The 25,686-nt window shown below is 52.8% G+C and overlaps 2 protein-coding genes across 2 annotated transcripts; both read right to left on the bottom strand.

Annotated features, from left to right (window-relative positions):
• Positions 1-9,216: 9,216 nt before the first annotated feature.
• On the bottom strand, positions 9,217-10,969 carry HOXB1 (homeobox B1). The gene is made up of 2 exons (XM_074892252.1): positions 10,357-10,969; positions 9,217-9,578 (listed from the first exon to the last, which is right to left on the bottom strand). The coding sequence occupies exons 1-2, from the start codon at positions 10,967-10,969 to the stop codon at positions 9,253-9,255; spliced, it is 939 nt and encodes a 312-aa protein (XP_074748353.1). The 3' UTR covers positions 9,217-9,252.
• Positions 10,970-20,534: 9,565 nt separating this feature from the next.
• On the bottom strand, positions 20,535-23,579 carry HOXB2 (homeobox B2). Its single transcript, XM_074891828.1, has 2 exons — positions 22,903-23,579; positions 20,535-21,757 (listed from the first exon to the last, which is right to left on the bottom strand). Exons 1-2 carry the CDS (start codon positions 23,294-23,296, stop codon positions 21,114-21,116), a joined length of 1,038 nt encoding a protein of 345 aa, XP_074747929.1. The 5' UTR covers positions 23,297-23,579; the 3' UTR covers positions 20,535-21,113.
• Positions 23,580-25,686: the final 2,107 nt, after the last annotated feature.

Genomic DNA, 25,686 nt, shown 5'->3' with positions numbered 1-25,686 from the left:
TTCGTTTAGTGACATGTATCCTCTTGTTGTGCTTCCACGAATGTTTCTCCTCACTGAGAGATGATGACCACCAAAGACAGTTAATACAAAGTGCTTCATCTGGAATACAGTCCAGCACAGCAGGGTACTGAGGCCTTGGCACAGAGACAGTTAAGCAAGCCAGATGAGGTTCCAGTCATACCTTTCATAGCCAAGACTGTGCAATTGATTTATGTCCAGTGCTGATGATGACAGAAAAGCACGGGCTAGTTAAACAGGGCTCTGGGTGTATTTCATGTATGACTGGACAAAGCTTAACACAGCAGGTCAAAGACATCACAAAAATTCAGCTCCTTAACAAATACCCACTTCTGCACCTCACTCGAAGGCTACGGAGGGTATCACCCTAACGAGCTTGGCACTGCCTGCAAGCTGCAGATCCCTGCCCTCGGGCTCCATCCATGGCATCAGCCAGCTGGCCCCAGGCTGCCTTCACCAGCTGTTCAACTGGCCCCCGCCCCAGCTGGCCCTGGGGAGTGCTCTGACCACCCCTCCTGCAGCAAAACTCCCTGCGCGCTCCCTTCCAGCACCGCCTGGGAGTTGGTCAACTTGGCTGTCGTGTCCTTGGCTTGGGCCAACACACCTGAGGAATGTCACCTCCCTCCCAGCGGCAGGAGTTACAGCAAAGAGCAGAAGCTGCTTGAGACAGCCCAGTACCTCTGCTGGCTTGGAGAGGTGCACAGAGCAGAAAGTATCTCCCCCTCACAGCACCCAGGAGAGCAGGACCCTCACCCTCCTGGGAAATGGCGTGCGCAGTACAAAATCCTATCTCAGCCTTTCCTTGCCTTCTTCCCCTTATTATCTTGAGATAAAACAAAGATTTTGTGCTTGGATTGTATTATTTGTGGGGTATCTTTGACGGAGCAGAAGAAACAATATTAAATGCACAAAGAATGCCTGCTGATTTTCATGGCACTATCAATTTCCTCTCCGGCGTGGAGGAGAGGCAGGGTATGGGTCAAGGGAAAAAAGATTTACTTTTCCTTGATACGCACAGCCTTGGCAACACAGTTGTGAATGTACTGAATTTGTAATAAGCCATTCAAAAAAGCTCCCTTAGAAGACTTTATAACTTTGTAGGCAACCAGCCTCCATAATCAAGCCTTACAACATAGCTCACTACTTCATAAATTTGAAATAAATCATAAAAGGGGCATATTAAAATAATTTGTATCAGTAGGGACTGATTTAAAGCCCAGCTCCTCATCCATCAATGAGATGCTTTTTTGCTAGCATATTCCTCCAAACTGCAGGAAAAGCTTCGCCAAATCCATTAATAATAAAGAGAAGAGAGCCTTCACAGAGCAAAAGGACAAAGGGAAAGCAGAGAATGATTCTCATAAACTTCTTTTTCTTTACAAGATCCCCTCCAAAAATAATTATGGGAGGCAAATGCTGCCACGACTTTTGATCTTTTTTTGAAGAATAATTTAGGACAATTTTTAATGCACTAAAATAACTTTTTCTTGGCCATTCAGCTCTGAGTGGATAATATATTAAAGGGGGAATGACTGGTGGGAAAAAAAAATTTGGAAAGCAGTAAACCCAGGCGTTTCCCTGGGGGAAGCCTAGCGAGGAAATGATTTATCCCTTGGAAACTGCGAAAGAAATGGCTATCGGTGATGCAAAGGGAAGGACTCCCACTTTTTTTCCACTTTTCTCATCGTTTCGGCTGAGCCGCAGCAGATATTTGCGGCGGCTGATACCTGCGCGGCGGCGGGGGGGGTCCGGCGGGGAGCAGCGGGGGGGTCCCGGGCCCGCCGGAGCGGCGGGTCCCAGCGGCGGGGGAAGCCCCGGCATCCCCGGGCTCCTCGGCGGGGCTCCCCGCAAGGTGCAGCGCAGGGGACGGGAGCTCTGCCCTGTCCCGGTGAGCTCCGCGGTGAGCAGCACCGCTCCAAAAACATTTCGGTTGCGCTCGCTGGAGGGTTTTATCACGAAGACTCAGCGTTGCCTTTGAAATATGAGACCCTGAAAACATCTCCGGCTGCTAGAAGGAGCTATATTTTCTTCACTCTGTCAATCGGCATTTAAATGTGAACTATCTCGAATCCTTCCGTAGGAAACACAATTAAAGTGTCATTAAGAAAGCATTTTTCTCGTATTCTTTTCTGTACTAAACGAGTTAGGCTCAGCCTTTCCGCGCTGTGGGGTGAGCCGAGACACGCGGTGAATCCGTGGCCATTTGACACACTAGGTGGAGAAAAGGGATTCAAATCGGGAACTGGATTTCAAGGCTCCTTTTCATGGCAGCAATGCCAATATTTTCAGGTGCGTCACGTTCAGAGTAACTCACACAGAGAAATATTTTGTATGAGAAACTAAAAAAAAAAAAAAATCCTTCCTTTCTGCGTGACATAGTGATAATATAACCGAGGTCAAAAGACACTTTTTTTTGTGTGAGGGAAAATGTTCTCACCTAAATTACGGAAATTATTTGGGAAAGGCTTTTTGTTGGTGGTTTTGATCTTCTAGCTTGACAAGAACAAGGGACTCTTTGAACTCTTACCAAAAGTTAGGGAGGCTTTGTTTTTCGACGAGAAAAAGTTTGTTTCACCGACTTTTTGCAGTGCCAGCCTCTCTATTTGAAATAAGCAGCGTGTTGTTCTCTTTCTGGTAACTCAGTTTTCTTGTCTTGTGTAGCTCCGTGCCTTGCTGTCTCAAGAGAAAAGATTGTGAAAGCGTGGACAAAACCCACGGGGGACTCCAGGACCCGCTGCTAAGCTGGGAGAGGGAAGTGCAAAAAAAAAAAAATGATTCGAGCAGAGTTGATAAAGGAAGGAAGGAATTAAATAAAGACAGGCTGAGGTAAGATTTCCACGAGGTAATATTTCCACTGAAGTAACTCCCGAAGGAATGACCAGGCGAATCGTGTGAGATTCCCCACCCTCCTTTTTTTTTTTTTTTTTTTTTTTCCTGAGACCAAAACGTTTGTGTTTTGCCACCACGCCAGGTTGTTTAATCAACAGGGACTGTGATAACCTCCAGCATTTTATAGCCGTTAACAAATTCGTTAAATCTCATCGGATTAGCTTTATGGCCACTAAATGAGAGCTCACCTTCCTCGTGTCTGATTTTAAGAGATACCTCACGCACGGTTGTTTGGCAATCCGGTGTGAAAGGGCTGTAGACTCACAGTATAAACCTCACGTTCCCCATGTTCTCAGAGATGTTCTGCCAAGGTATTATCACAGGGTGCAAATATTCCGCAAGGCTGTAGATCCTCAAACAGAAGCTCTTGCCGCGGGCTCTGGGGACAAACCCTGCCCTCCCTGAGACCCTTCAGCTCTCAGGTGGGAGCTCCCACCCCAGGGTCTGACCCCAAACCCTCTGGAAACTCTCGCAGGTTTTTTGCCAAGCCCCCAGGCAGACAGCGGGTGCCCAAAATAAAAGTCTCCCCACCTTTACCAGAGCCCCAGTGCCCCGGACAGGAGCAGATTCGGCTCCCACCGTATCCCTGAGACATCTCAGGTCTCTGGGGCCGTCCCCAGCCGCCCCTTATTCCCTCAGTCACCCCACAGGGTCGGCCCCGGCCACAGAGCTGCCCGAGGTATCGACCCAGTTGCTATTTCCTTTAGAGCCACTTTGGATTTACCTTGTGGTTCTGTCTTCTTTCTTTTTTAATGGGAACACAGACGGGTTTTGCAATAAGCCTCTCCGCAATATTTCTGGTTTGCATCAAATTTTGATTTGCTCTTCTGACGAAAGGCTTTCAGAAAAGTCTTTTGTTATTGTTGCTGAGGCAGATTTCAGCCTGCTTGTTACCTAAACCCATCTCCCCTGTCATGGCTTCAGGCAGAAACAAATCAGCCTTAATTTTGCTCATTTTAGGTTTTAATCCCTTGCCATATGATACGCTTTTATATATAAAAATATATATTTCTATAATATATAATATATATGTGTACATTTTATATAAATACCTGTTTTATATATATATATATATATATCCCTTTTTCTCCCCTGCTGCAGTTTTTATGGTTGTACTGAGTTTGCAGGATTGTACGTTGTCACACAGGCCCCCCGGGCAGAGTAAACGTCCATGAACTATCCACCCTCCCGGAAGGGCTGACCTGTGCTCTCTGCACTGAAAAGCAGCTCTTGCCTTTCTTGGTGTGTCCTCCCTGGCCCAGTGCTTTTTCTTTTTTAACCCCAAATAATTTTTCAAAGCAGCCTCCTGGCCTGGAGTGCTGAGTGCTGGCCTTCGTGAGGGCTGACTGGGATGCAGAGACCCAGGCTTGACCCCATCTCTGGTCCTCAGGCCAAGCTGGGCCCATCTTTGGGTGAATTCATTTCAGGCTGAACTTTGTGTGAACCTGGGCCCGAGGGGAAGGGAACCCGACAGAGCAAGGCTGATGGAGGCAAGTTGTGAGCAAACCCATCAGCCTGAGTAAATATTGAACAAGTCCATGGGAAGGCTGGGGTTGAAATGGAGCTGTCAGACCAGTGTAAACTGAAAGGATAGGTGAGGCCTCTGAAGAGCAAGGAAACATTTTGTACGCTCTCTTCTGCAATTGTTCCTTCCACCCGAGCCCTTTGCCCCAGACCTCATTTCACCTGCCTGAGAGGCTAAAGCAACCCTGAAGCTGATCAGTGCTGAAATATCTGTGTTGGTGGAAGCAAATGGCTGAGGGACAGAGGGGTGAGGAAGGGGACGGCACCGTGGGGTGGCCCTTTCGGTGTAGTGAGCTGGGGTCGGACATGAGACAGCAGATGGGAGGTCCCCCACCTTAAATCCAGGTGACCTATGCAGCATCAATCCTGAAAAATAAATATACTATATATTTGATACAAATACAAGTGAAATACATTGTCTATAAATATATGTAATCCAAATAAACACATATATGCCCAGCTTCCAGAACCTTTGAAACCCAACCATGCTGCTGGGGCTGTGAGGCAGAAGTCCCTGAGGATGAGGAAGGGCTGTTGGGCATGCAAGCTCCCCTGCCCAGTGGGGATCCGAGGGCAGCTGGCACTAACCCACTGCTTCCCCCAGCTGCAGCTCTTTTGCCCAGTTCTGCGGGGATTGTAGGGACACCTACAAATCTGTCCATGTCAAAATGTTGAGAAAAATTAACAGGCATGAAAATCCCTCCTGGTTTACCTGATTTCGGGTGTACCAACTCCCTTGGCAGTGTCCGTGTGTGAGCAGGTGCATGGGCACCTTGCTGCCTTGGGACTGCTCACAGAAGATGGATCAAACTGCTTCAGTTCTGACTCACTCACTGTGTGACGAAAACATCTCACCCTCATTCTGTTCTGGTTTTGCTGAGAGCTGGGGAAAGGGTGGCCCCTGACTCATTTTTCTGGGTGAAACGAGTTTGGAGAAACCCAGAAGGCTTCCTCCCCTCTTCTCCTCCACTTCAAGGCATCAAAGGCTCTTAGGGGCCAGCAATAGCCCAACCCAGCCACAGTATGGTCACTGAGGGGGGGGGGTTGTCCTCAGACAGAGACCCCCAGGAACACTTTACACCTTCAGTGCAAAGAGGCTCTGGGAGCAGAGTTAATAGCAGCCAGCAAAGTGGAGTTGAAAGTAAGGAAGTCTTCAGGGTAGTATTATTATTATTTTTTAATAGAATGTCCTCTTCCGAGATCAAAAGGGCCTCACATTGTGAGAACAAATGCTTTAGGGAGAGGAGAAACATTTCACACCAAGGGGTAAGGAACAGATGGCCCTGGAGTAGCTGCCAGGCCAGGCCGGAGCGGCGGGTGCAGAGCCAGAGGAGAGGGACTCTGGGCATCCCTTCCCTGTCCCCTCCTCCCACAGAGGGACAACAGCCCCAACACTGCCACTGCCATTAATAATTTACACAGTTACATTTCTTTAACCGGGAATTTCCCCTTCCTTTGGGATATTAAAAGAATAAATCTCTATTAAGACGTGGCTTTGTGTGTGAATGTGCAGGGAGACTTGGCTCATTTTCCTGCTCATGAAAAATGCAATACCAGGGACCCACGGACAGACACACATGGAGGTATGGGAATATACTGGATTATAAATAGCCACATCGTTGTGTATCATTTATGTAAAACAAAGGAGTGTGTGTAGACCTCGTATTTGTGATAAAGCCGGACTATGGCAATAGGGCCAAGTTTCTACAGGGGCTTCTGCACGTCGGTTCACAGAGACTCGTGCGTGCCTCTTCCCGCGCAGTCTGCGCCGATGCACCGTGGTGGGGACCACGCGTCCCTGTCCCGTATGGATACACAGGTACCTGTGTGGGTACTGAAGCACCGGTCCTCGCTCTTTATCTGCTTCTCTGGCTGTGGAGTGGACACGAGTGTCCCTCACCGCCTCACAGGAGCATCTGTTACCGGCCGAGGGACCCCCAGCCGCGGGTGTCCTGGCGTGGCCTTTCCAGCCGGCTCCTGCTTCACAGCAGTGGGTTTGGGGCTCTTGAGACAAAAGGGAGCGTGAGAAACTTGGAGGGAGAGCGGGGAGGGGGAAGAGATCAGCTGTGTGCGGTGATCGTTGTTAGAGAAACACGGCTTGGCAGCGAGGGGGGCAAAGGGAGTGGGGCGAGGGGGAGCCCGGAGGGGGTTACATATGTAAGGGCGCATTGGCACCGTCTCTGCGGACTCTTCCGGAGACTCCCTTTGAGTTTCAAATGGGAGCTGGGAGCCTTTGTTGTGCCCGACACAGTGACACATCAGTACCCTCCTTTTTGTCCCGGCCTTTCCGCTCTCCCCCGGCTCTTGGGGGACCGGCCGGCCCGGCGCTGCCCGCTCACCCGGGAGCCCGGGGGGGGTCCGGCTCCTTCCCCCGCCCCGCAGGGGCAGAGCAGGGCCCGGAGACCCAACCGAGGCCGCACAGGGGAGACCCACGAATTTTCTGAAGCACAACGCCCCGTTTCCATGAGACAGCTTAAATCACGCAGGTTCAACAAAACCTTCAGTCGCATTGGTTCAACGAATAGGTTAAACCAAGCTCACGCACACCCAACAGGTTATAAAGTTTGTTTTCCCTCTTCTGATGTTTTGCAAACTGCTAGTGTAACAAAATCCTCTTTTCACCTTTTTCCTCTCTTTTTTTTTTTTCCCCCTTAATCTCTGAGCTAATTGGACACTCCGAAATCTTTTCTTTCGAGCAGGAGAGGTGTGTTAGATGGGGGAAGATTGTATCGCCGGGGAAGAGTGATGCTCTGTCGCCCAGGGACCTCCAGCCAGGCCGGGCCGGGCCGAGCAGCGCTGCGGGGCGGGGGGGGGCCGGGCTCGGCTGCAGCTGCAGCAGGTACTTTGCTCATTCCTCACCCCACTCACGCCCCCCGAAAAGGTTTGCAAATTTGACGAAGCCAGAACAATAGTTTCTCCTGGCAGCCCCTCTGTTTACTTGTTTAGAAATCCCAGAGGCGTTTCGAGGTAAAAAGGTCAGAGCTACACCCGGGCTCGCTCCCTCCTCCCCCGCCCCCCCCCCCCCCCCCCGGACGGCTCTGCCCCGCCGCACCTCGCTGCGGTACCCACGGGCTCCATCCCTCCGCGAACTGGTCTCGTGTGTCATTTATACTGTGGAAAACACCCTTTCAGGGGTGACCCGAGGAAGCTGAAGGGAAGAAACCAAAGGGACGCTTCGTTTTGGTTTTGGGTTGGATCAGCCTCGCAGAACTGTTCCATATAAATGAGAAACTCGCTTTGCCCCCGCCCCGGACCCCAAGTCCGTTCCACTTAACGTCGCTGCTTTAGTACCGCAGATCTGCCGCCGTGACGCGACGCTTACGCTGAGGATGATGATGATTTTCTGTTCTCCTCAGGCCTCTTGCACTGTGAAATAGCTCCCCGTGGGGAGCGCCGCGTTTCTGTCCGGTCCCGTCCTGGCGACTTGCCTTGAACAACCCCCGGAGCGGAGCCGAGCGCCGGGCCCGATCCTGGCGATGCCGAGGGGGGGGGGGGGGGGTGTAGGGGACCCGCAGGAAGCAGGATCGGGCGTTTTGTTTGGGAGCTTTGGCAGCAGCCGGAGACCTTTTCCTTCCTCATCCTCCTCCCTCCGAGCCTGGGCTCCCCCCGCCCCGTGTCGCGCATTTCCCTGGACGGGAGAGATTTCCATTCCGCGTAAAGTCGAGAGGACTTGCATGTGGAAAAAGTAAACTTTATTAGACTGAGGTAGTTTCATTTCGAGATACAGAGCACGGGGAAGGGAGTGGAGGGGAAATGGGAGATTCCGATTAAGAAACCGCTAGTTTTTCTCGCTGACGTTTTTCCCTTTAAAACAATCTTTAACAAAGTTGCCGTGGTTTTCAGTTCGTCCTACCCTAAAGTTTCTCGCGGGGAAGGGAAACAATTTAGCCATGGTTAAATAATGTTTTTCTCGGACTCCGATAAGCCTAAGAGGGTGGGGGTACAAGGAACCGTGCTACTTCGCCCCAAGACTTCGGGCTACCGAGACGTACAATAAATAGCATCCAGTGCATCAGTGCCGGGGGGGCCAAGCCCCGCGGCCCCCCCGCAGCCTTGTTCCCGTCCACCTTCACACCTCCTGCGACAGTGACCGTTGCCCAAAGCACCCCGAGGTCAGCCTCCGCCTCGTCTCGTTTTCTCTGGTAGCACAACCCTCCCTCCCTCAGGATCAGTAACAGTCGCAGTCGCAGAGCGTGTCGGAAACCCTGTAAAGCAGTAATAGTGCAAAATGGTAGCAGAGGAGTTGCTTTTTTTTTTTTTTTTTTTTTTTGCTTGGTGTTTGGGTCTTTGCAGAGGCCTCTAGTATCTCAGGCGCCCCAGATCTCATTCCAAGGTATACATACAGTAAATAAAAGGGAAACAAAAAAATACCCCAAACTTTTTTACAATCTCGTCGGGAGGAAAGATACATCAAACGTAGGATTCTTGCAGACAAAAGTCGTTGTGCACATTTTTAAAACGGGTGAAAACTAAATTCGTTTTAAAGTTTCTGTAGTTGAAAGTGCAGTTCCTATAGGGAGGGACAAGGGAGAGGGAGAAACGTCCCTGAGACAAACGCCTATTGCTAAGGATATAGGACACGGCTGCTCCTTTGGAGTCCAGAGGTTTACAGAGGGTCTATAAATTAAGAGAGAAATGCAAGCGGGAGAATTGGTGTCACGCGTGTGGAGGCGGCCGGAGCCGAAGGGCCCGCTGGCAGGGAAGCGTGGCCTTGCTCCCACGCGTGTGTGCGGGCGGGGCTGTGCGTGTTCGTGCGTGTGTGTCTGTCGGGGGGGGGGCTGCAGGGAGCAGCTGACCCCCGGGTCCCTGCGGGGACGCGTTTCAGGAGGACACGGAGCTGGGGGAGGCCTCAGGTGAGGTGCAGTTGGACTGATCCGAGGCTTCGCTCGCTTCCTTCGCAGACCTGGAGGCAGCAGCCGGGGCGAGACCTTCCTTTTCCCTCTTTTTCTGCTTCATCCGCCTGTTCTGAAACCAGATCTTGACCTGGGTTTCGTTGAGCTCCAGAGTAGCGGCGATCTCCACCCTCCGGGCCCGGGTGAGGTACTTGTTAAAGTGAAACTCCTTCTCCAGCTCCGTCAGCTGCTTGGTGGTGAAGTTGGTGCGGATGGTGTTGGGCTGGCCCAGGGCTCCGTACTCCGACACTTTGGCTGTTAACGAGCAAACACCAACAGGGCAGGAGCAGCCGGAACAACTCCCTGGCTGGGACGGCGCGGGGGGGGGCTGTGGGGTGCGGGCTTCCCCCCCACCTCACCCTCCGCCCCGCTCCCCTCCTCTCCTGGGCATTTGGTCCCTCCACCGCCCGGAGTTTCGGGCTCCCCCCCGGCTCCTCAGCCACCCTGGGCTTCCCGGCGCAGGGACACAGCCCGGCGGGACAGGCCACCCCGGTGTCCCCCTTCCTTCCCTTCCAACCATTCCCTCCAGTGCCCTGCAAACTGCCGTGAGACGTGAACATGCGTGGGAAGGAGTGGAAGGGGAGGGCGGGGGTGATGATGGGAAGAGGAGGAGGGAAGGTTGTGATTTAAGGAAAGGTTGTGGAGAAGGAAGTTGAACAATAGGGGAGATGGAAGCCACGGCTGTGGAAGAAGCAGGAAGCCCAGAGCATTTCCTATTCCGAGCTGGGCTTAAATCGCATTGGGCCTGCGGGAAACTGAGCTCAGGGACCGTCCATCAGCTGTGTCTGGAAAATCTCTAGCTGGCTTTTCCGCAGCGCTGAGCTGATGTTTAAAAAAAATAAAAATAAAAATAACCAAACCAAAACCCCAAAGGGAACCAAACCCGTGTTCCCCTTGAAGATGAGCCCAGTTACCTCGGGTACAGAGCCCGGGGAAGGCAACTTGTCCCTGCAGGGCTGGGGAGCTGCCCCCCGCCTCCCTCCTCGCCCGGCTGGGGCCCATCCTTGCCCAGCTCTGCGCTCCCCAAACTCACCTGTCTTGGGCGGGTTTCTCTTCACTCTCATCCAGTCGAAGGTCTGCGTGGCGCTGGCGTTGGGGCACGGCTCGGAGGGGCACGCAGGGTCTTTGTCCTCGTTTAAAGAAGACGAGATGTTGCTGTAAACGCCGGGCAAGTAGCTGGGCTGCTCCTGCCCGTAAAGGTGTTGTTGCTGGTACTGCCCAGCGGCCGCCACCGCCCCGCAGTAGCTCTCTGCTAGGGAGCTGAGGTTGGATCCCGCGTTGGCGGAGTACCCGGCCGCTTGGAAGTAAACCCCCTCCGCGTCCTGCTGCCCGAGGTAGAGCTGGTGGTGCCCGTAGCTGGGGCCGCAGGTTTGGGCCGGGTACCCCCCGGCCGGGGCAGCGCCCGCGAAGGGGATGGGGCGCCCGGAGGAGGGAGGGTGGTAGCCAGGGCTCTGCTGGGGGAGGTGGGCGGCCGCGGCCGCGCTCCCTCCCACGCCAAAGCGGCCGTCCCCGTTCAAAGTGTCACTGGCGGGGCTACCTGAGCAAGAGGGGAAGGAAGGGGAGCTTTGCTCTAAATGGTGGTAGGCGCCCGTCCCACGGTTACAAATTGCATACTCTAAGAAGGAGTTCATCCTAGTATTGTCCATCTGCCACTGATGGAGGAGGGTCAGCCTGTTTTGGGGGGGATCCCGCCTGCCCTACAACCTTTAGATAGTATGTCAAAGCTGTAAAACTTCCTTCCATGCATCGCTAGCCCTCGAACCCCGCAGCCGTCGGCGGGGCCGGGGTGGGGGCAGGGGGAGGCGGCCACGTGGTTCGCCCCCAGCCCAATGAGCGAGGGGCTCCTGAAGTTTGTCACATCTCTGAGCTCATCCATCAAGGCCCTGACATTTGCATGACAAAGGGGTTTCAATCAAACCCTGCCCATCAATCTGATAACAACACGAATACGTCAAAATCTTTCCTCAAAGACTTTAAAAGAGAGGAGGGAGGTGGGGTGCGGGGAGGTGGAGGGGAAGAGGGGCTGGGGGAAGAATTGGAATTATCCACGACTGTTTCAAGTGCTAAAAAGGCCCCCAAGTTATGCGGTCAGCCAATTTCAGCAGAACTTCCCCTTGCCCAACTTAAAAGGAAGGTTTTCCCCAACCCCAGGCTCCACGTGAGAAAAAGAAAGCCGGAGGGAAAAGCGGTAGGGAGGTGTCACTGCTCTGCCCCCCCAGGCACAAAAGGATGCTCTTTTCTTCAATTCGAAACTTTTCTCTAGAAAGTGACTTGAACGTGTTTGGCGTTTTCGGAGCTGATGAGTCTAATAAAACCTCCGAAGAAAAATATGCTCCATGTGTTTTAATTTTGCCACACCGGCTTTGTGTCTAGGACCAGTGTGGGTAAAAGCAATGTAATTAAATCAATATTCTAATGAGGCGATGAAATAAAGTTAGGAAGACAGAATGTCTTTTGTTGGAGAAATACCATGCCCAGCTCGGCAATTAGAGGAATGGAACTAAAAATGATCCATGTGTCTGTCTACGTATCCTCCTATCCATCCATTCACCCATGCACCTCCACATTTGCTACTCAAAACGGGAAATATTTTAAGGGCTTTAACCAATTCTGGAATATTAAGCTCTGCTTTCCCATGGCAAACCGGGATTGAGCTTTCCAGGAGTCTGTCGTCAGGCTGGAGCTTTCCCCTAGCAGAGTCCAGCTGATGAGTAGGTGGAAAGACGCTGACTTCAGACCGGCCACTCCACTGCTCAGAGAATGGAAACATAGGTGGGCAACATTTATTTACTTGTTAGCAGAAGGGAGACAAGAGCACCCAACAATATGACGCCCACAGTCATTTGTTACTTGTCAGGATATTTACTGGTTATTCAGCCTCTAAGAAGAACCAGGAGGACTCTTTTTTTTTTTTTTTCCCCAGGCCAAAAGTTCACTTTGAAAGGCATAAACACGTCCTTTAGTTGGTAGGTTTGGCTGATGCAACACGTTGGGGTAACATTTGTTAAGAAACTGCAAGAGAGTCAGCCATGGCATCAACCTTCCTCCCTTCTTTAACCCCCCACACCCCCGAGAGAAAACGTGAGTTTTAGCCAATTCTCGTCCTTCAATAAAAAAGAATAAGGAGAAAACTGTTTCCAGAGCTGCGTGCCTATTTATTCATTTATTCTGCCCACTTTGCTGATGCTGAGATATTCAAGAAGAAAATCTTTCAGGTTACAAATGTTCTCTGAAACTCGCTACCTCCTTTTTTGCATAAAACAACCGAAAATGATTATAAAGATTCAAAGCAATTCTCATGTCATTCCCCTTGCAAGAGAATTCGGTTTCTAATTTGATTCCAGGAGTGCTTTTTATATTATGTTGCACTCGCGTTTAAATGAATGTATTATATTTAAACGATGCTTACAATAGATGATTTATGGCTGTAAAATGAAAAAAGAAAAGGATAGATGTTTATTTCATCCTCGAATCAATTGTTCCGTATTGTCTGATAATTTTCCACCGTGATCTCCCTCCGCTGTTACATTAAGGGGATGCTTTATGTCATTAAAATGCAGCTGTCTTCTGGAGTTCAAGAATTAGCTCCGAGAGAGCTCACTGCTGCGCAGCTGTGGAGGAAAAAGTTTTGCTGTACATCTCCTCTCGGCGAAGGCTAAACCGAAGCTGAGACCCGAGGCAGCTCTGGGGTGAAAACACGGAGATTCTCTGGTTGATGGAAAAAATCGGACAGGACGAGATCAACATTTTAGCCACAAAATGCAGCGAATATCCTGCCCCAGGCAGGGGATGAAACGCGGTCCCCGGGCTCCTGGGAGCCACCCGGCTTTTGGGGAAAGGGAAGATACTGGTGGGGTGGGCGGGGGAAAGCGAAGGTAGAGCCGAGGGGGGATGTGCTGAGCTGAAGTCACTTTGAAAGGCTTTTTTTGTCCCTCTGTGGAGGTAACTGTCAGATTGCGGAAGATGGGGTGTTGGAGCCCCTTTGCTCCCAGAAAGGGGCTGCTGCCCTCCCGCTCCTCCTGCCCCCCCGGCACTGCCGAGCCGCTCGCCATCGGCCCCTCTCCGCAGCCTGCGCAGGCCCCCTCGCTCCTTCTCACCTGCGGTGGGAGCCCAGGCAGCAAAACCCCGGGCAGATTTCGGGCTGTGGCGGGACGGAAGGTGCTGGGTTCCCCCACACACACCGCCACGCCCGGCGCCGACCCCCCCGGGGGTCCCCTGGGTGCCCCCTCCCGGAGCTGCCAGGCTGATGGCTCCGGGCAGGGCGAGCGGCTGCCCTCCGGCTCCGGCTTATTTCCCCAAAGTGCCACGGCTTGTGGTGACTGCGCGGTATTTTCGAAAGCCACAGCGTCGACGTGCATGCAGGCACGCTGGGAATCGCTTGCCCAAATTTCCTGCTTAGCCCCTTGCCCTGGATCCGATATGAAATCACTGCTGTTATTATTCTTGGTTTTAATTCCCCTTGTGGAGAAGGTGGGAGACCCAGTTCTGGCACAGACCTTCATAACCTGCAGCAGAAAGAAATATCAAATTATTGTTAACAACAAATCGCCGGGTGGCCCTGATTCTATCACACATTTATTTGTCTAAAACATCCTTTATGGGGAGTTGAGGAGAGAAGGCGGTCAAGGAGGGCAAAGAAAAGGTGTAGTTGGAGATTCTCAGATTGGCAGAGCTCTGTGCTCCCTCTCCCGTTCTCCTCCCGAAAATATTAATTAGCTTTCGATTATATTTATTGCTTAATTTTCACTTACGTATTGAGGGAGACAGTAATTATTCCTACCGTCTAAACCACAGACGGCACCGTGTTGGGGATGCTGCTGTCTTTCACTCAACAGGATTAAAATAAAATATCTGGAGATGGATGAGATAGAAGGTGAACGGGGAAATTTCAGTTCTTTCATTCCTGGAAAAAGAAATTGTGCTTTCCAGGAGCGGGGTCGGCTGGTCCAGGGAAGGCAGAGGAAATCAATTCCCTCCGCCCAGAGCTGCTTTTCCCCCTCCCCGACAGCTGATGCGGCCCTGAAGCGGTTCAGGAGCTTCCGCCCCTAAACCCCGGGTTTTAATGGATGAGCAGATAAGAAATGAGGAGGGCGGCAGCACCATAACACCGTTTTTCCGCAGAACTCTTGACGCGGGGGACCTCTCATGCCCACCGAAGCCATCCCGTGCCCTTGGCCCCCCCGTCCACCCCGAGGCGGTGTGACAAAACCTGGGGCAGTTCACGGGCTCGCTGTCCCGGGTGGAAACACGCACCCACCCCCCCACACTACTACATTAGCAAAATGGGGGCCTTGGCCCCCTAGGGAAAACCACGCCTTTTCTCCCAACCCGATGAAGACATCTTGTTAAAATCAACTTTTTCTCGAGAGCGGTTTCTCCCTTTTAGCGACATAAAGCGGCTCCACGAAAATCGGGGCTGCAGCAGCCTGAGGGGGGGAGCGCGGGGACACTTCGCCCTTTCCCCAAGAAATGGTTTGCTTGCTCTCAAACAGCTCCCCTGACATGGGGGGTAGGGCCCTTCTGAAGGCGGTTTGTGGGAGCACCTCTTGTAAGAAATCTTCACCCGAGGGGTTTTCTGTGCAGGCGACACAGAAGGAATGAGGCATTTCCAAAGGCTCCAGAGTGCTCAGAGTCTTCAAATGCTTCGTTTTGGAGTTAAATATAACTCTCCGCGGAGAAAGTTTGTGTCGTGCGTAAGAAATGTCACTTCTGGCTCCTGGCGGGGTGATTTATATGAAGCTCTGCTGACGCTGGGGGTGCGTGTTTGGCTGCGGACTTCGTTATCACCAAAAAGGACTTGTCCCTAGAAATTGTCAGGGAAATTTATAGTCCCGGCGTGTGTCTTGGTTAGATCATAGCCTGCTAAGCTATATTTGGGGCTAAAAACTGAAGAGGGAAAATAAAATAATAAGTGGAAAAAACGCTTCAGAGTTTGGGAGTCCGCAGAAATGCAGAAGGAATCCTCTTAATGAGTTACAAGCACCGGGCTACCTCCCAGCTGCAGAATAAATACGAGACCATTAAGATAAGGTACAATAATTCTTATCTGCCGCTCTCTGGAGCACGGCGGGCGCAGCGGGGGGGACCGGCCGGGCCGGGGACCGGCACCGGGACTGGTTCCAGCACCATGTCGTGCCTGGACGGGGACGGTCCCCAGGCGGTCGGCACCCCCCGGAGGGATGGGAGGCCCCTTAGCCAGGGAGAGGGACACGGTTGGTGTTCTCTGTCCCCCGACCAACACTCTGAGTGGAAGATTTGGGTGAGAAATGTCTCTGACGATATTTTTCCTTTTGAGGGTGGCACAGATCCCTCCCTCCTCCTGCTCCAAAAGATCAAATTTTAGTCTCCGATGGCTCTGGGGAACCTGTCCTGTTCCCCTGTGAATCGCATCGGCTATTTCTACGTGCTCCCCAGGGCAGAGGCGTGTCTGTAAGCCGGGTCCTCTCCCTAATGAGGTTCATTTAAGCCTTTCTGCTGGGTGGGAGTGGAGAGGAGAGGTCTCTATCTCTGCTCTTTCTCTCCCTACGGGCTCCTCAGCGGGGCCGAGGCCGCTCCAGGCCGTCCCAGGGCAGCTCGACGACTCCGGGGGACCCTCACCCCGGTCCCTGGGCTCAGGGCCGGCCTTGGGCAGCTCCAGGGCGGGTGCAGGGACTGAACCCGAGGGGTCCCAAACCCTCCGCGTTTCATTTCGAACCAGCATCTGGCAGGCCCGGCGTGGGCTAGCTCCACCTAAACCCGCCCTTTAATAAGGGAATTACTTTATTAACAACGTCATTAATGTTGCTAATATTAGTAGGTCAGCATTATTAATATTAATTTAATTATTAATATTAGTTTAAACAGTACCCCACTGGGGCTGAGAGCTAGATTCACCTGGCCGAACTGCAGCGATTCTTAAATTAGTTTCTCCTCACCGTTCACTCTCTATTTTCCCCTTCCATGTATACACTTATAAAGAGGGGAAAAAAAATAGCTAGCAATGCTGGGATAGATGCGGGAGGTGCCAGGATGGCGGGTAGAGGGTGGTCCCCTCTGCCACCTCCTTCCCTTGATGGAGGTGGAGCCGTAGGAGCATTCCTCAAACTCCGGCCTCAGAGGACTGGGATGCGGTTACGAGCTGGAAAAAAAGATGCTACAGCTCAGCTGAGAAAACCGTCACCGGAGGGATGTTCCCGGAAAGCCGGAGTCTGGCACCGGCAGCTCAGGAGAAAGGTCGGGGTGATTCCCCAGGAGAAGTTAACCCTTTCCACCTCACACGCCAGAGCCTCAGCTCCTGCCTCGCTGTCCCGCCCGCCTTTCTTCCGCGGGTTTTCCACCTTGAGCCTCCATGGCTCTAACGGGTTGGTTCAACATCTTCAGGGCTTCGAGTAGCTCTTTAGCAAACACATCCCCAGACTAGATCAGCACAAGATAAATATTACTTTAGCATCCCTACAACACGTGCGAGCGTATCTCATTTGCATATTTCTAGGTTAATAATCGTGAGGCAATTGCAGTGTTTTGACAACGATCAAGAGCTGAATACGCTTAATATGCTTAATATATGCCCTCCAGTTGCAGAGAACAGAAGGGCAAGGTTGCAAATATGCATTCCCCATTTGTTTGACATTTTGAAGAAGGTAAAGAATGGCTGAACTAATGGCGAAATCTTACAGTCATTCAATAATTTAGATTTTATTGAATATTCCCCTTCTTTCCTCCGACATTTCAGTCTTGCTAATTAGGACAAATAAGAAGGGGCCTGCTGTTAGCAAGGATAATAACTGGCGAGGTTCCATTTATTAAGTCACTTTCCGTGGGTGTAGAATTGATCTGTGGCTGTGACTGGCATGCTTTCTAGACCTGCAGCAACTTTGAGAAGTCATTATGATCTGTAGAAGGGCCCTTGTTAGAGATTTGTATTGATAAGGTGTCAGGGTTTACGTCGGGGGGTTCGTGGAAGCCCCTTCCCCGCCCTCGTCCCACCCCGGCGCTGCCTCCTTCGTGTGGCGGGGGAGGCCGCCCCCTCCCAGCCCCGTGCAAGGGGGGACCCTGCAGAGGACGGTGTCCCTCTTGTCCCCTCCCCTCGGCCTCTCCCTTCCCCTCCTCCCTTCCCCACGGAAAGGGCGTGTGTGTTTGTGGAAATCCGCTGCGGGATCGAGCTGCGGAGCGATCTGTCTATGTGCCCGTTATTTTGGAGATGAATAAGAAGCTCCTTTCTCTGGAGGGGCAAAGGGGGATGTGCACATCCATGATCCGAACCAGAACGGCGCGGAGCGGCCCCGGGGACCCGGCAGGGCGGGCAGCGGGCAGGGCTGGGAGGCCCCGGGGACCGGGCAGAACAAGGACTGGGCAGGGCTGAGTGCCCCGGGGACAGGGACCGGGCAGTACAAGGACCGGGTGGGGCTGAGTGCCCCGGGGACCGGGAATGGCTGAGCCGTCCTGGGGACAGGGCAGTACAAGGACCGGGCAGGTCTGGGCGGCCCTGGGCACCGGGCAGGGCTGAGCGGCCCCGAGAACCGAGCAGGACAAGGACCGGGCAGGGCTGAGTGCCCCGGGGACCGGGCAGCACAAGGACCGGGCAGATTTGAGCGGCCCTAGGCACCGGGCACGAAAAGGACCGTGCAGGGCTTAGTCCCCCGGGGACAGAGAAGGGCCTAGAGGTCCTGGGAACTGGGCCGGACAAGGATCAGACAGGGCTGAGTGCCCCGGGGACCAGGCAGGACAAGGACCGGGCAGGATTGGGTGCTCCAGGGACCGGGCAGGGCTGAGCGGCACCGGGGACCGGGCAGCACAAGGACCGGGCAGATTTGAGCGGCCCCGGGGACCGGGAAGGTCTTAGCGGTCCTGGGGACCGGGCAGGGCAAGGATCGGGCAGGGCTGAGCGCCCCGGGGACCGGGCAGGATAAGCACCGGGCAGGGCGGAGCGGCCGCCGTCGCTTTGAGCCCGGCGCTGCCGCCCGGCCCGGGGCTGCCCCCCGGCACTCGGGGCTCTTGGCCTGGGCCAGCCCCGACCATCTGATTCCCTGCTCCCGCCGTCCCCCAACAAGCCTGTATTCAGGATTGCGAGGGGGGAGGAGGCGAGAGGGGAAATATGTAAAGCACTGGAACAAATGGCGCTTTGATAGACAACGTCTGGCAGTGCCAACGCTGCCGCTGAGTATGTTCCAGAAGCTGGAGATATTAAATAAACTTAAAGATAATGAATAGCCTTCTGTGGTACTTGGGCTGCGCCTGGGTTTTCCTTCCCCCCGCGTGGCTCTGGGACTTTCCGAGCGGAGAGGAATCTGTGAGAGAGGGCAGCGCGATGGTGGAGTGACTCCCAGGCTGGGATGCGAAGGCAGCTCGTCTGCAGGCAGCGCAAACTGTGCACTAGACGCTTCCTCTTATTTATGGGAAGGTGTTAAGTAATGTTCACTTGCATATTTTAATTGCAGTCTACTTCGATTTTCAATACAAACCTGCTCCTTCCCGGAGTGAGATGCTAGCAGGTTTGAAACGTCTGCTCGTTTGGTAGGGAAAGAGGCTGGTGATATTATTAAGAATAAAAAGGTAGCCGTAAAATCACCCCCCTCCTTTGTTACAGCGGGAAGAGATAATCCAGATCTGCGAACAGCAATTTCGAAAACATCTGTCGAGGGCTTTCTTTATTTCATTTTATTTCTTTTTACAGCCCGAAGTAGAAAGCAAGCCCGGCTCTGATGCTCTTAATCCGAAATAAAATATCAGGCGACCACGCGGAAGTTTCCCGGACTCCACGCTTCCCCCGGGGGCTCCGGGGGAGGGGGGGGCATGACACCACCCAGGCAAACTCCAGGCACCGAGCAAACCGGACAACGGCCCAGCGGGGGGAGCCGGCAGCCCCCGGGGAGAGCCCCCAAAGGCGGGGGACCCCGCCGGGCCCGGCTGCCCCCCCCGCCGTGGGCCGGAGGAGCCGGACAGGCGGCCCGGGCTGCGCCTTCCGCTGCCCTAACCCTAAAGAAAGGGGCTGGTGGCATCACCGCTTGTCATGGCTGCTCCGATCCCCTCCGCGGCTCCCTGCGCCATTTTAAAGCCGCCTCCGCGGGTGTCCGTCGCCCCCCCCGGCCCGGCCGCTCGCCCCCTGCCCTACGCCGCCCCCCCCCGGGCTCGCCTTTCCGCGTTACTTTCGCAGAAACCCCGCTTGAACGTCTACCAAATTTCTGCCGTGGCTGAGGAAACACCAATGACTTAGCAAAGACGTAATATGATTTATTTTGGGTGTCACCGCGATTGATTCCTGCGCTGACCCCTTTTCATTCATAAGCCTCCCCACCCCCCCCCCCACCCCCGCCGCCTCACCCTCCCTGATATATGAGTTTTGTATTTAAAATTACATGTTGCGAGAAAGCTTTCGTAACGGGATCCGCGAGCCGGGCCAGAGCAGCACAAATCGCCGTGGAAGGAGAGCACAGATTTGTGAGGCCGAGGGGGTTTTGGTTTGTACTGCTAGAAAAGAGGAGAGGGAAAAAGAAAGGCCTTTTGCAAGCTGATCTCTTATCCCTCTTTCTTTTATAACATTTATTTGTTGACTGAAATGCCGGAACGCAACACCCTCCCAGAGTGGAATTTTGCATCTATTCAAAATCCTCCCTTTCCGCCTTTTTTTTTTTTTTTTTTTTTTTGGCAGTTCGGGACGTTTAAAACACCAATAATTGCGATGTGGCACGTCTGTATTTTCTGCTGCAAGAGATGAGAGGAGGAGGAGTGGGCTGAAAGCGAGAAGCAGCGCTCTCCTTGCCAGGCCGGGCTGTGGGAGAAGGGGGGAATCGCCGCGGGAAACTGCGCGGCCGCGCCGCCCCCAGCACGGGCCGCGGAATGTGCGGGGGCTCCGCGGAACGGCCCCAGCGCCTCTCCGAGCGCTGCCTTTGTGTTGCTTTGCATCCCTTTAGCCGGCGATTTCCTTACAGGAGGGATTTTCAGTGACAAAAAATATAACCGCAAATGTTAAAATTAGAAACAAATGTCCTGCTTTGATTCGGCAAAAAAAGAAAATAAATAAAAACCAAGCTCAAGGAAAATGCAAACAACTGAATTTCTGACTCCCGAAGCCTCTTGAAATGTTAGTGAGGAGCAATTCCTTTTGTCTCCTCTCTCAATGCACACGAGGAGGTTATTAGGACATCATTACTGCAAAGCAGGAAAGAGGAAGGCGAATAATTTAGGCAAAAAAATGGCACATTTTGGAATGAAATATGTAGCAACACACGTTTCTTGGTTTTATAAAGACATTTATTTACTCTATGAAAATAATGTACAATAAATAATTTGCCATTTACTATTAAAGGATCTGAATAAATAGTCTACATCTAAAACTTAAAAAGAGGAAGGAAAATTCCTCTGTTTTTTTTTTTTATTTTATTTTATTAAGAAATCTAAAAGTCTCGTTCTGATTCCTGAGAAAGTCGCTTGAAGGATTTACAAATGTTTTCTCTTGGGGGCTGACGTCGCTGATGTGCGTGAGAACTATCGGGTGCTTTCTTTAAAATAAATAAGGAAAAAATAAAACTATCATTAAATACCTGCATTTAGCAAAAATCGGGCCGTTCTTTCATGTGAGCCTTCTAGAATAAATATTGGGAGGGTGATTCGGGTCCCACAGTGTGAGAGCTTTAAAAGAAAGTGTTTGGTGGGCGGGCTGGGGTGATTGAATGAGAGATGGCTTGGGTTTATTTTTGGGGGTGCCTCTCCCCCCTTACAGGAGGCTTGGGGGAGCTGGCAGTGGCTGGGGAGGGGGCTGGTGTGCCTGGGAAGGGGCAGAAAGGAGAAGCGGGGGGGGGGGGGGGGGGGCGGCTATTGGAAATTGAAATGTTGCAGATCTATAGTACAAAGTGCGCTTGTAAAAAAGTCCAGGTCCTCCTCGGAGAAGTGGACGGGGCTCTCCAGGGAGCCTTGGAGACCGGGGGAAAGCCCCTCGGAGAGCTGCAGGCAGGGCTCTGCCGAGAAGATGCTCAGCTCTGGCAACAAAGGCGAGTCCTGGCCCTCGGGGAAGGCGCGGTCCGAGGGGCCGGCGGCGGCACCGGGCTCCCCCCCGGCCGCGCGCTCCCCCCCGGCCGCCGCCACCCGCGGGCTCTGGGGGTCCCCGCTCCCCGGTTTCTCCCTTCGGTAGGGCCCGCTGGGCTCCGGGGCCGGCCCGAAAGCGGGGCTCTCCTCAGCCTCCTCCGCGGGGTCGCTGCCCTCGTCCAGGTTGGGGTAGGCGAGATCCCCGTCGAGGGTTTCTTTGTACTGGGTTTGCCTCTTGTGCTTCATCCGGCGGTTCTGGAACCAGACCTTGACTTGCCGCTCGGTGAGGTCGAGCAGAGCCGCGATTTCCACCCGCCGGGGCCTGCAGAGGTATTTGTTGAAGTGAAATTCCTTCTCCAGCTCCAGCAGCTGCGTGTTGGTGTACGCGGTCCGGAGCCTCCTGGAGCCGCTGGTGTCTGCCAGCCCCTGGGTGTCTTAAACACACACAAAACCGCACGTTGCAAAGCGAGGGAGCGGGGGAAGCGGAGGGTCTGGATCCGTCCCCTCCCTGTTGCGGGCAGGGCAGAGCCGTGTCCCGCACTAACGAGCGTGAGGGGAGCCGCTACGGGAGAAAATAAATGTTTAATTAAACTCTTCCTACTGTGGAAGAGGGTTGGAAATCACTCTCCGGTCCCTTTGCCCCAAGAAGGAGAAAGGATCTTGCTCCCTGGCCTCTCCCTTTAGAGACTTTCCTTCCCTGCCACCTTCGTGGATAAGGGGAATTTCGACGCATTCCCTTTTTTTTTTTTTTTTTTTTTTTTTTCCTCCCCCTTTTGCCAGTAGTTTGGGGACGGACGCTGCGAGGCTTTGGTTTCATTATTCCGGTATTATCTGGCCAATGAGCTCCGGTGTCCGCCCTTCTCCTGCCCCAGCATTTACCTGAACGGTGCCATTAAAATACTGAAACAGTGAATTGTGCCTTAAACATTTTGTCCCGGGGGAAGGAGGGTTCCTGGCCAGGGCTGCTGAGCTCCCCGGCCAAGGGGCGCCTCACAGGGGAGGGTTTGGGGGTGTATTTATTTTGTTTTGCAGTGGGGAGCTGGTTCTCCCCACCGTGCTGGGTCCAGCTCTCGCTCTCTCCGCCTCCCCATCCTGCTGGGATACCCCCGCGTTACCCACCCGTCTTTCTTTCCCCTCTCCGCTCTTCTTTCGGGTTCTGTTTTGTTTTTTTCCCCTGTAGGCTGTAAAAAAAAATAAATTCGGGGCTGGGAGGGAAACCCAGGCAAATGGAGCTGTGGCTCAGCTGCCAGGTCCCTCCGCTGGAGCTAATAAAGAGCCCGGCTCCCCCAGCCCCCTCTTCCTCTTGGCTTTCGCAGAAGTTACAGCAATTTGCTCTTTTATTTGCGGGGGAGGAGGCAGGAGAAATCCCCCCCCCTCCCCCCTCTCCCGGCTGTGTACATTGCTGCGGTGTATTTTATTGCGTGACACAGTTTCGGGGGAGGTACGGGGCAAAGTCTGTTTGGGGAGGGGGGGCTGGGGTAGGGCTGCTCTGGGGCGGGGGGGGGGGGGGGGGGATTGTTTATTATTCGGATCCTCTCGGATTTCAGCAAACACCCCCTCACCCCCTCATTATACGAACCTGCAGGAGATCCTGCGGCAGGGACCGGCACGGAGGAAGATGATGGGGGGGAAGAGGAGGAAGAAGAGGATGGAGCCTGGGTAGCTTTCTTGGACGATTTCTTCTCCTTCATCCAGGGGAATTCCGCTGCCAAGGGGCCGGGCTGTGCCGGAGCCTGGGGCTGGAGCTGGAGCAGGCCATGAGATGCTCTTTTTTGGCTCCTCGGTCTTGCCTGGCTGCTGGAACAAGGATTCAGGCTGAGGACGGTTTGCTCAAAAGGAGGAGGAATTAATGTCGAGTCCTTGATTGATGAAGTTTGAAATGTCTCCAGGACAGCGGGAAGAGACGTCAGGCACTCTGCGAGCGAAGGCTGGCTATTTATAAACCCGATCTCCCTCTCAAATTCAAAATTCATGGCTTTTCCAGGGCCCAGGGTTTAAAAAGCGGGAGGGGGGAGAGGGAGGAGGAGGGGGAGAGGGAAGGAATCTGAGGGCCTCAGTTTTTATGGCAGTGATGATGATGGTTCTCGGGCTTTTTATAATTGTTATATTGCTGATAATACAGGCGTATGGGGACCTTGCTCTATTAAACTCGAGACTGGGGCGAAATTGCAGCCAATTCCTGGTCACGTGGCCAGCCCTGGCCAATGGCAGGCGGGGCCTGGTGGCAAAGAGAAAGCATTATTTTCTTTAATTGATTAAAAAAAAAAAAAAAAAACAGGCGAGAGAAGATCCCCAGAAAAGCCCCCCGCCCCCCCCCCCCCCCCCCCCGTCGCCATCCCTCCTCGGTCGGCCGCGGGCTCTGCCGGGGCTGGGGAGCTGCGGGCAGGGACCCGCTGCCTGCGCTGCCTGCGCTGCCTGTCCTGGGCGGCTCCAGACGTCCTCGCACCGACAGTTTGTACCCCCGGGGGGGGCGGGGGGGGGGGGGGGGAAACAGGCGTGGGAAAAGGGGCTTTGCCCCCCCGGGGTGCCCGCCTGCAGTCGGGGGGATGCAGCTTTAGCCGCAGGCGAGCTGGATCTCGGCTCTGGCGACCGAGGCCGGGGCTGCCTGGGTGTATTTGCATATCATATAGATTTGTATTGCAGGACTTGGAAAGTTCAAGCCAGCAGGAAGGTTTGGTCCGGAGGTTTGTGTCTGAGTCTGGATATGAGCGCTTAGGAAATCAAGTGAGCTTTCAAGTCAAGTGTAGTTAGACCGGCCTGGTTTACCTGGTTAAATTACTTTTAAAGAAACAGCGTAATCCTTCTGCTTCTAAAGCCAGACTTAATGGACCCTTTGCACTTTTCTTAAAGGCCAAACATGTTTTAAGTTCACGGATATCTTTGAAATCACATTTCTTCCTTCCCATTTTTTCCCCTTTCCCCCCACTGCCAATAAACAGAGCCACTTCCAGAGTTTACAAAATAAATAAATAAAATTAAAAGTCATTTCCCAGGAAGACTTTTTTTTTTTTTTTTTTTTCCTTTTAAAGTGCTCGGGTACACACAAACCGAAAAGAAGAGAGAAACGATCAATCTTTTTCTCGAAAGACTTTTGACAGCTCGGCCTAACTCAATCAGCAAAGAAACTTGGCTTTTGCTGAAGAGTTACTTCAACCAAGAAAGATGTAAAAAGTTTAATTCAAGGACCTGAATTCGGGAAGTCTGGGGAGTAAAAATTTCGGGGGGCGGGGGGGAAATAAGCTGGGTGGTGCAGACTGGAAATGTGGCTGGTTTGTAGTTTGTTTGTTCAAGCTCCATTTCTCCCATTTTGCAGCAGAGAGGGACTGGGAGGCGGCATTCACGCAGGGAGAAGCCTAGAAACTTTTGTCAGTTCAAGCATCTGTGTGGGTGGTAAGGGTTTCTGAGAAACACATAATAAATCTAAAGCTGAAGCCGAGGCCGAAGCGCAGTTTAGCAAAAGGATGAAGAAAATAAAAAAGCATTTACAAAACGCAGCTCGATTGAAGGGAGAATTTCCCTAAATATTTCGTATCTGTGAACGCGCTGATCGAAATCAGCATAAATCTTCTCAGTCTCGGCAGATCAGGACTGGTGTAAAAATTAATAGTTGGGTTTCCGATCATTTCTTGTTTGTTTGGATTCAAGTGGCGTTTGGGGGGTCTCGGGCTTTGCCATCAGGCCGCCGGTTCCTCCTTTTTGAGGGACAGTGCGGTTCACTGGGGAGCAGAGAAAGACTTTGGGATGCAAAAGGAAACCCCTTCCCAGCCGCTCCCAACTGTTCTCGCTGCTTTTGCTAGTACTAAATTTGCAAAGGGGAAGGAAAAAAAAATAAAGAAAAAAAAAAAAAAAGGAAGAAAAAAAACTCTCTTGGGGAAAGAGGGATTTTTCCCACGCACCACGCGGAGGCACAAGGAAAAAAAAAAAATCTCCCTACTCAAGGGGAAAGGCATCAGCTTATACGAATAAATTTACAGGGTTAGTGAACGATAGAGAAATGCAATAATTGTAAGACAAACCAGGGCCTGCTGCTTTAATGCAGCGGCGCAAATTGAACCGTGGATGTGAGGAGTTGTAGGAGAGGGAGCCCACCGAGAAACGAAGAGGTGTCACGCTCGGAGCCTCGGAATTGGCTTCTTTTCCCCATTTTTAACTAGTTCCTGGGAATCCCAGCCACAAACCCCAGCAACATGGCGACCGGGATGCGAGACGGAAAAATATATTCAGTGATAAGGGGGAGAAAAAAAAAGCCAACGCCAAACCTAAGCCCACCCCAAGCTCTTGTTCTTTGAGCCGATCCCAATCAGAGCCTGCACGCTTTTATGCTTTTAAATTATAGTAACCCCGAATGGTAAATTGCTCTCTG

The sequence above is a fragment of the Strix uralensis genome, chromosome 22 (genome assembly GCF_047716275.1).
Source record: "Strix uralensis isolate ZFMK-TIS-50842 chromosome 22, bStrUra1, whole genome shotgun sequence".
Lineage (NCBI taxonomy): Eukaryota > Metazoa > Chordata > Aves > Strigiformes > Strigidae > Strix > Strix uralensis.
This window is presented reverse-complemented; position numbering and strand designations above follow the sequence as displayed.